The sequence below is a fragment of the Quercus lobata genome, chromosome 5 (genome assembly GCF_001633185.2).
Source record: "Quercus lobata isolate SW786 chromosome 5, ValleyOak3.0 Primary Assembly, whole genome shotgun sequence".
NCBI classification, from domain to species: domain Eukaryota; kingdom Viridiplantae; phylum Streptophyta; class Magnoliopsida; order Fagales; family Fagaceae; genus Quercus; species Quercus lobata.
Genome location: NC_044908.1, coordinates 35605815 through 35615372, shown reverse-complemented (window position 1 = coordinate 35615372; position 9558 = coordinate 35605815). Strand labels below are relative to the sequence as shown.

The following is a 9558-nucleotide window of genomic DNA, read 5'->3' as shown; positions in this document are numbered from 1 at the left end:
CATACTAGCTTTACGGAATTCGGTTGAATCCAAAGAAGTACACTTTTGGTGTAACATCCAGAAAGTTGTTGGGGTTTATGGTAAGTTAAAGGAGAATTGAAGTTGATCCTGACAAATGAAGGCAATCGTAGAGATGAAGCCTCCCAAGACTAAGAAGAGGATCCAAAAAATTTCTAGGGAGGACACAATACATCAGCTGACTCATAACCCAACTTACCATGACATGTGAGCCACTTTTACAACTGCTTAAGAAGAAGGTTCCCACAACATGGAATTAAAAATGTCAAGAAGCTTTTGAGAAGATTAAGAATTATCTGATGAAGCCACTAATACTAGTTCCACTGTTACTTAAAAAGCCATTATTATCTCACAACTACAGATACAACAATGGGGGCTTTGCTTGCTCAATACCTACAAGAGTCTAGGAAGGAGAATGTGATTTACTACATTAGCAAGCAAATGTTGGCTTATGAAGAGAAGTGTTTGCCACTTGAGAAGACATGTGTAGCACTTGTATAGGCAACCCGCAAACTTAGACATTATATGCTTGCTTTCAAGGTCTTGTTAATTGCAAAAATGGATCCTTTGAAATATTTGATGGAGAAGCCTGTGCAAGATGGGAAGACAGCTAAATGGGTATTGCTTCTCTTAGAATTCGATATTAAATATATGACTCAGAAATCTGTGAAGGGGAGAGTAATTGCTGATCACTTAGTCCACTGTTCACCTAAAGAAGCTGAAGAGATCCAAGGACACTTTCCAAATGAGGATATTATGTGAATCGAGGTAGAATCATGGAAGATGTATTTTAATGGAGCAACTATTTAACATGGGAGTGGCATTGGAGTTCTCTCCAAAAGGGACACACATCCCATTCTCTAGTAGGCTTAACTTTCCTGCCACTAATAATGCCACAGAATATAAAGCTTGCATTATGGGGTTACAAGCAGCCTTAGGTCTTGGAGTGAAAGAGTTAGAGGTGCATGGTGATTTAGCCTTGATAATTTCTGAAATTCAGAATAGATGGAAGATCAAAGAAAAAAGGTTAATACCTTATCATGAATGTCTTCAAAAATGGGCCTTGAAATTCAATAAGATCCAGTACCAATATGTGCCAAGAATGCAGAATTAGATTGCAAATGCTCTAGCAACAATGGCATCCATGATGGATAGACCTAAGGAAGACGAAGCTAGACCAATAGTGGTGGAACAAAAAGAAAAGCCAGCTTATTGTATGTCAATAAAAGAACATGAGGAAAAGAATGGAGAAGGTGAATGGTATTCAGACATCTTACAATACCTCAAGGATGGGACATACCCAAAGTCTGCAAACAAGAATGACTAATTAACCATTAGAAGGTTGTCCACTTATTATATTATTTATGGGAGAGGCTTTACATAATATCATATGGTGGAATTCATCTCCTTTGTGTGACCACCAAGGAAGCACAACAAATAATTGAAGAGATTCAAGAGTCAAGTTATGGGCCATAAATGAATGCACACATGTTGTCATGAAAAAATAATGAGACAAGGTTATTACTGGACTATTATGGAAGCAGACTGCATAGTTCATGTTCAAAAGTGCCATCTGTTAGGTTCTAAAGTCTTGGGATTTTATGTATTTAGAACTCTAATTTGTATTATTGGCAAACCATGATCAAAAAAATGTGTTTAGAAGTGTTTTAGACTAGCTCAAAGTTGTGCATTTATGTAAATTTGGAATCGAGTTAAAGCAGGAAAGCATTGTGCCTTTCGGCCTGGCTTGATCGATTGAAAGACAGGCTCGATCGATCGAAGCTCAGGCAGAATGATTTTCTGCAGATTTTTCCAACTCACCCCTAAGTGTTTTAAAACGTTTTTAGGGTTTCTTATTTGTCCTAAGTATAAAAGGCAAACCCTAGCCATGTTTTAGTGTTGCTCATTATTGCGGTTTGTGTAAATCTCTTGTGAGATCTAGAGGAGCTTTCCTTTACACAAACTTAGGGTTTTCAAGGAGAAGATTTATCTACACCTTGATGATCAATTCAGTTGCTGCCATTGAAGTTTAAAGAAAACACAAACGGGTGTGCTTGTATCTGGTGGTGAATCCAAGAAAGAAGGAGTCCGTGGATTCGGAGCTTGCACGTGGTCGTATTAGTAAGTTCTACTAGTTGGTAGTAATAAGAAGTCAAGCATGGGGGCTTGTAAGTCTTATTGTATGAACTTCGACTCTTTCAAGATAGTGGATTCAAGTTTACCTTGAGGATAGTTAGGTCAAATCCTCCCAAGGTTTTTATCGGTTTGGTTTCCTAGGTGATCATATCTTGTGTTATTTATTTTTCGCTGCTTTGCATGATTTGATCTTTGTTATTGTGATAACCTAGACTTGTTTAATTGGACTAAGTAACAACTTGGCTAATTACCTAGGTTAAATCAATTGTTTTAAGGGGTCTAAAATCAATCAAGTGGTATCAGAGCGGGTAGCTCTTTTGTTGTTGATCCTTTGATCACTGAGCTGATCCTTGACCCCTGTTGTCATGGAATACGGACACTCTTTAGTTATTCCTCCTCACTTTGATGGGAATAATTATGCTTATTGGAAAGTAAGGATGAAAGCATTCCTGAAATCCATTGATGAGAGAGTGTGGAACTCCGTTGAATACGGATGGGAGAAGCCCATTACTCCTGTTAGTGAGTGGGAAACTTCTCAAAAAGAAGCAGCTGAGTTTAATAGCAAGGCTATGAATGCGATCTTTAACGTTGTTTCTATGGAGGAATTTAAGAGAATCTCTAATATTGAGGTTGCTCATACTGTTTAGAATATCCTCCAGACTGTGCATGAAGGCACAAAGGTTGTCAAAATCAATAAATTGCAGCAATTGACTTCTAAATTTGAAAGCATTAGGATGTCTGATGATAAATCTTTTGATGAATTCTATGCTAAATTGAATAATATTGTTAATTCTGCTTTTAACTTGGGTGAAATCTATGATTAACCTAAAATTGTTAGGAAGATTCTTAGATCTTTAACTGAAGACTTTAGACCCAAGGTGACTGTCATTACTGAAAGCAAGGATGTGGACTCCATCCCTGTTGATGAACTTGTAGGATCTCTTCAATCTTATGAGTTGGATCTACCCAAAACTACCAAATCCAAATCAATGGCTCTTAAGTTAGTTGATGATGTTGAAGGTGGTGGATTTGATGATGAGCTCTCTACTACAGAGATTGCCTACCTTGCCAAGAACTTTAGAAACTTTCTCAGGAATAGTAATAGAAAGGCAAGAGGCACAAACACTGCTGCACCTAGAAACTTCAGGAAGCATGATCCCACTAAGGTTAAAAATAATGATAAACCTAGAGAAAAAGTAGGTCAATCTTCCAATAATTCTTTGGGCTCTTAGTGTTTTGGATGTCAAGGGTATGGACACATGAAATCTGAATGTCCTACCTATTTGAAGTCTAAGGGTAAGGCTATGGTTGTAACCCTTAGTGATGGTAAAGTTTCTGATAATGAGTCTGATTGTGATGAGGACGGAATCTTCATTGCTTTCATCACTACTGCTGTAGTCGATGAGAGCATATTTGTTGAAGAGAACCCTTCTGATGGGGAACTCTTTGAAGATGCAGATCTTCAAGAAGCCTATAATAAACTTTGCAAAGTTGCTATAAAGGATGCTATGAATGTTGAACTTGGCCTAAAGAAAATTGAATCTCTTAAGCTTGAAAAGAAGAGTTTGCTTGTTAAACTGTTTGATGCTAATAAACTTTTGAACAATGTGAAAACTGAGAATATGCTTTTACTTGATAAAGTTAAATCTTTGGAACTTGATTTATCTGTTGCTAGATCTACTAGTTCTAAACTTGATCAAATGCTGTGTGTTCAAAAGTCTTCTTCTGACAAAACTGGATTAGGTTATGTTGAAAGCATCTCTATGTTTGCTCCCCATTCCACAAAGTTTGTTCCTTCATCTTCTTCCTCTGAATCTTCCGTGAGTGAGATAGTGAGTGAAACTGTCAAATCCCCTATGAGTGAGGTTGTTAAACCTATAGAAGGTTCATCATCTAGGAAGATTAGGGTTGATCTGAAAAAGTCTAAGTCTAAGAAGCCTACCCTATCTAAAGACAAGACACATGATAAGCCTGCATGGGTTTGTCACTTTTGTGGAAAGTCTGGACACATTCGTCCAAACTGTTACAAGCTACAAGCTGCAAAGAGAGCAAACAAACCAAAAGTACATGTGCCTCAAGCACAAGATCCTATGGTACTTATTGGTGAATTGGTAAAGGCTTTAAACCTTTATTCCAATCCTGGAATCGGTAATCATTCTCATGTGAATAAGAACTTTAATGCTCATGGTGCATCTAAAAGGTTTTGGATGCAAAAGACTCGAACTAACTGAGTCTTTCTGACATGGTCCTTGTGCTTCATTACTCTACCCTTTGTGACCATTGTTCCTTAGTTTTGTTGTGTTTTTGTTTTCTAGGATTTGCAGTGCATAACATTCATGCATTTCATTCTAGGTGTTTTTTTTATTTATTAAAAAAAAGAAAAAAAAAAAGGAAGCAAATTTTGTTTTGTACTATTCTTCTTGGTTTTTGAGAACAAGGTTGGTCAATTTATTTTCACATAACATGTCTTTTGTACCTTGTTTAGCTATGATAAGCTTACTTATTGCACTTTACTAGTTAAAACTTTGTAGTGCATGTTGTGTGGGAAAGATGTTTATGGTTTTTGATTACATTGTCTTAATCTTGAAGTCACATGTTTTGGATGTTGGACTTGAACTTTTAGAGAAAGGCATAAATAACCATCCCACCATTGTTCACTAGCCAATCATGAACACCTTAGTGCATATCATAAGATTTTGTGCTTGAGAAAGTGTAGCACATGCACAAAAAGAATATAAGGTGAAGCCTCGGTTTACATTGCTTAATTCTTAAAATCAAAATTGGTGTGTACTATTAGGCTTGATGCCAAACTCACATGACTTAAAATTGATATGTATATTATGAGGCATAAATTCAAGAAACTTACATGATTGCAAGCTTATGATCTAGGAGATGTGGGAGTTATATGATGTAACTCTTTAGGTGATAGTCTCCTTTAAATTCTTTATGATGAATTTTGTAGACTTTGTGATTGATTGCTATTCACATATCACCTCACATGTATCTCAAGTTTTTGCTAGTTGCACACACTACACAAGTTACTCTTTGCTAAACTTTGTACATGTTATTGTATGTGTTTATGGTCTGACCAACCAAGTTTTGCAAATACTTTGAATTTTGTGCAAAATTAATTTGTTGCTTGAAAATTTGTGGAGTATGCAAGAAATTTTGTTTTTGGGAATTTGGGCTTAAAATTCTTGTTTTGAAAATCATATCATCTCATACTCATGCATTTTGTTCTTAAATTTCAATGCTTTGAGTTGATTCTAAATGTTTTTTTCAAAAAACTGTGTTTTTCCTCAAATTTGGTGAGCCTCTGCCCATTTCGATCGATCGAAATTTTTTATTTATGTTAGAGAGAGCCTCTGTCTGTTTCGATCGATCGAACTCTTTTCAAATTGTTTTGATAGAGTCTCTGTTTGTTTCGATCGATCGAGACTGTTTTTTGATCGATCGAAACTCGTAAAACATGTTTTTTTTTAAAGGTCAGAATGTCTTTTTCAAATATTTTCAACCATTTCTCTCTCTCCGACTTGGCTAAGGCTCCACCAAAGATTTTTTGTCGTTTTCTTCCGAGATTTTTGCAAGGTTTTTGTCCTTCAAGGCCGGTAAGTCTCTTTTTCCCTTCCTTTTGCATTTTATTTCATGTTTTCCTACATTTTTCATGCATTGTATTGGGTATTTTCGACACTTTCTATATTTTGGGGTTTTTGATGATTCAAACCTGTTTTGGTAAAATTGATCAATGGGTTTTTGTTCTAGGATGTGATAATCATGATTCTTTTAGTTTAATTTGATCAATTTTGTGGTTTTTGAAAAATTGAAAATTCTAGGGTTTGAAATTGTACCGAATTGGGGATTTTGTCTAATTGGGTTAAATTGATGAAATTGGCTTGTCAAATTGATGTATTTGGTCATTAATTTTTGAATTCTATCATGTGTGATGATCAATTCGTCAATATTTTTGTGTTAATACCTCTATGTTCAAGCCAATTTTGTGAATTTGAAATTTTTGGACTTAATTCACTGCATTAGAACATGCATCATACCATTTAAATTTGTCATGCATCATATAGATTTTAATCCTATATATATATTTTTTTTTGTGCTAACTTGCAATCTGCCCTTGGTTTTGTGTTTTGTTCTTTTGCTCTATGTTTTGGTCCTTATCCTAGCACCATGCCTAGGAAAACTAGAGCCCATAGGACCCCTTCCACCTCCTCTGAGTCTCCCTCTAGGAGTGAGGTGTTTAGGAATGATAGAAGTCGAGAAGCCTTTGAGACCTTGAACAGTAAGCGTAAGATTTGGGTTGAGCGAGCTGTAGTCTTAGATGAGCTTGATCCGGCCATTAGGGCCAATTTTGAGTCTAGAGGTTGGTTGCATCTTTTAGGGATAGATCATCCATCCCCAACTGCCCTGATTAGAGAGTTCTTCTCGAACCTCTCTTGCCACGTCTATGATTCCAACACCCTTGTTAGGAGTTGGATACGAGGTGTTGAGTTCACCATTACCCCTAGGGTAGTGGCTGAGGCTCTTGGGGTGCCGGTTGTTCGGGAGCTGTCTATCCCTATGATGAGTCACCCTCATTAGATGTAGTCATGTCATACATCACTAGGTCATCTATCCAGTAGGGTTTTGATCCTCGGATCACGTCCGCTGAGCTTACTGAGACTGCCTATCTTTTCTTTAGGATAGCGTGTCATTCGTTGTGGCCTATTTCTCACTTCCACACCATCCCTCTAGAGCGATGTGTGTTTTTGTATGCCTTTGTTTCTGGAGCGTCTATCAATTTTCCTCATTTGTTCCTTCGTTCTTTGAACGAGGTTCATAGAAGTTCTACTGTAGGGCATGCGCTTATTCATCCTATTTTCATTCATAGGATTTTGCTCTTTTTAGGTTTAGATGGTTTCCCGTCTGGTGAGCCTGTGCATGTTGTTGCTCTCATAGGTGCCACTTTTCTTCGACAGAGGGCTGCTCACTTGAGAGTTGCTCCTTCACGTCCTAGAGGTGCGTCATCTAATGGTGTTCCCCCTCCTTCCTCTTCTACAGGTATTGATGCTGCTGAGACATTGGGTGCTGCTGCTGCTGATACTGATGTTCCTCCACCGACTGCTTCGGATGATTCAGACATTTGTTGTACGTTGGATCACATCTTGACCGTTCAGGCAGCTCGTTGACAGATTTTGGTGGACATCCTCGATGAGATCCATGCCTTGCGTGCGGAGTTGGCACAGTTTAGAGCACCTCCCTTTTGATGAAGGATTTTGTTTGCCCTTTGGCATTCCGTCACAAAAAGGGGGAGCACTTTGTAGTGCTTTTGCTTTCAGGGGGAGTTTATTTATTTTGGTTGGAGCTTGTGGAGTTTAGATTGTATCTAGGAGCTTCACTTTGTACTTTACATTTTTAGCAATAAGCCATGTTTTTGATGGGATATTCATGTTAGGGGGAGTATTATGTTTTGTTGGTACTTTATATGTTTCTTGTTTCAAATTGCTTATTGATTTATATTTATGAGTTATTCATTGATATATGTCTTTATTGTGTGTTGTTTGAAATCAAGAAGTTAATTTGTTTACTTGTATTGTTTTCACACATGCAGTTATGCATTTTGTTTAGTGTTTCAAGAAATATACGGGTTGATTCAATTGAGCTGCTATCTACACTTGCAATTGATGGATAGTAGTTAGGATTGAATTTGTTTTATGAGCATTATTTTATAAAGGGCTTTTTATTTTGTAAACTTTGAGCTTCTAGTTGTGTTTTGTCACGGATTGCCAAAGGGGGAGTTTGTTAGGTTCTAAAGTCTTAGGATTTTATGTATTTAGAACTCTAATTTGTATTGTTGGCAAACCATGATCAAAACAATGTGTTTAGAAGTGTTTTAGACTAGCTCAAAGTTGTGCATTTATGTAAAGTTGGAATCGAGTTAAAACAGGAAAGCATTGTGCCTTTCGACCTGGCTCGATCGATTGAAAGACAAGCTCGATTGATCGAAGCTCAGGCAGAGTGATTTTCTGCAGATTTTTCCAACTCAGCCCTAAGTGTTTTAAAACGTTTTTAGGGTTTCTTATTTGTCCTAAGTATAAAAGGCAAACCCTAGCCACGTTTTAGTGTTGCTCATTATTGCGGTTTGTGTAAATCTCTTGTGAGATCTAGAGGAGCTTTCCTTTACAGAAACTTAGGATTTTCAAGGAGAATATTTATCTACACCTTGATGATCAATTCAGTTGCTACCATTGAAGCTTAAAGAAAACATAAGCGGGTGTGCTTGTATCTGGTGGTGAATCCAAGAAAGAAGGAGTCCATGGATTCGGAGCTTGCACGTAGTCGTGTCAATAAGTTCTACTGGTTGGTAGCAATAAGAAGTCAAGCATGGGGGCTTGTAAGTCTTATTATATGAACTTCGATTCTTTCAAGATAGTGGATTCAAGTTTACCTTGAGGATAGCTAGGTCAAATCCTCCCCAGGTTTTTACCGGTTTGATTTCCTGAGTGATCATATCTTGTATTATTTATTTTTGTTGCTTTGCATGATTTGATCTTTGTTATTGTGATAACCTAGACTTGTTTAATTGGACTAAGTAACAACTTGGCTAATTGCCTAGGTTAAATCAATTGTTTTAAGGGGTCTAAAAACCATCACCATCAATGCCAAGTCCACGGAGATATGAAGCACATGCCACCTATACCGTTACATACCATGACTTCACCCTGGCCATTCTCTACATGGGGAATAGATATTATTAGGAAGATTCACCCAGTAGCATCCAATGGCCATGAATTTATACTGGTTGCTATTGATTATTTCACTAAATAGTTGGAAGTTGGCTCATACAAGGTTTTGAACTCGGAGAAAGTTGCTCAGTTTATTCAGACTAATATCATTTGTAAATATGGGGTACCACATGAAATTATCTCAGACAATGGGCTGCATTTCAAGGGAGAAATAGAGAAGCTACTTCAACAATTCAATATTCAACACATAAATCCTCACCCTACTGTCCTCAGACTAATGGAGCAGTTGAGGCTGGTAACAAGAATATAGGGCGAATCCTAAAGAAGAGCACGAAAAACTACAAGGACTGGCACCTACAATTACCCTATGCACTTTGGGGGTATAGGACATCAATTCGAACTTCCACTGGAGCCACTCCTTATTCATTAGTGTATGGGATGGAAGCAGTCCTTCCTATTGAAATGGGTGTCCGTTCATTGAGAACAATACCGGAGAGTGAAATCCCCGAAGTAGATTGGTTACAAAGTAGATATGATCAATTATGCATGATGGATGAGAAGAGACTCAAGGCCTTGTATCACATTGAATGTTATCAAAGGACACATATCACTGGAGAGTGAAAGCTTTTGACAAGAAAGCAAGAGCTAGAGATTTTAAGTTGGGGGATTT

General features: G+C 37.4%; 1 protein-coding gene across 1 annotated transcript; it reads left to right on the top strand.

The window, feature by feature from the left end:
- The first annotated feature begins 576 nt into the window (after positions 1 to 576).
- Positions 577 to 9509, top strand: LOC115990407. Its single transcript, XM_031114243.1, has 3 exons — positions 577 to 696; positions 8971 to 9051; positions 9162 to 9509. Exons 1-3 carry the CDS (start codon positions 577 to 579, stop codon positions 9507 to 9509), a joined length of 549 nt encoding a protein of 182 aa, XP_030970103.1.
- The last annotated feature ends 49 nt before the right edge of the window (positions 9510 to 9558 follow it).

Coding starts and splice junctions, on each gene's coding strand:
- LOC115990407 (XM_031114243.1), top strand. CDS start 577: ATGGATCCTTTGAAATATTTGATGGAGAAGCCTGTGCAAGATGGGAAG. Junction 697..8,970: donor AGAAATCTGTGAAGGGGAGA/GTAATTGCTGAT, acceptor TTCACTAAATAG/TTGGAAGTTGGCTCATACAA. Junction 9,052..9,161: donor ATATCATTTGTAAATATGGG/GTACCACATGAA, acceptor TACTGTCCTCAG/ACTAATGGAGCAGTTGAGGC.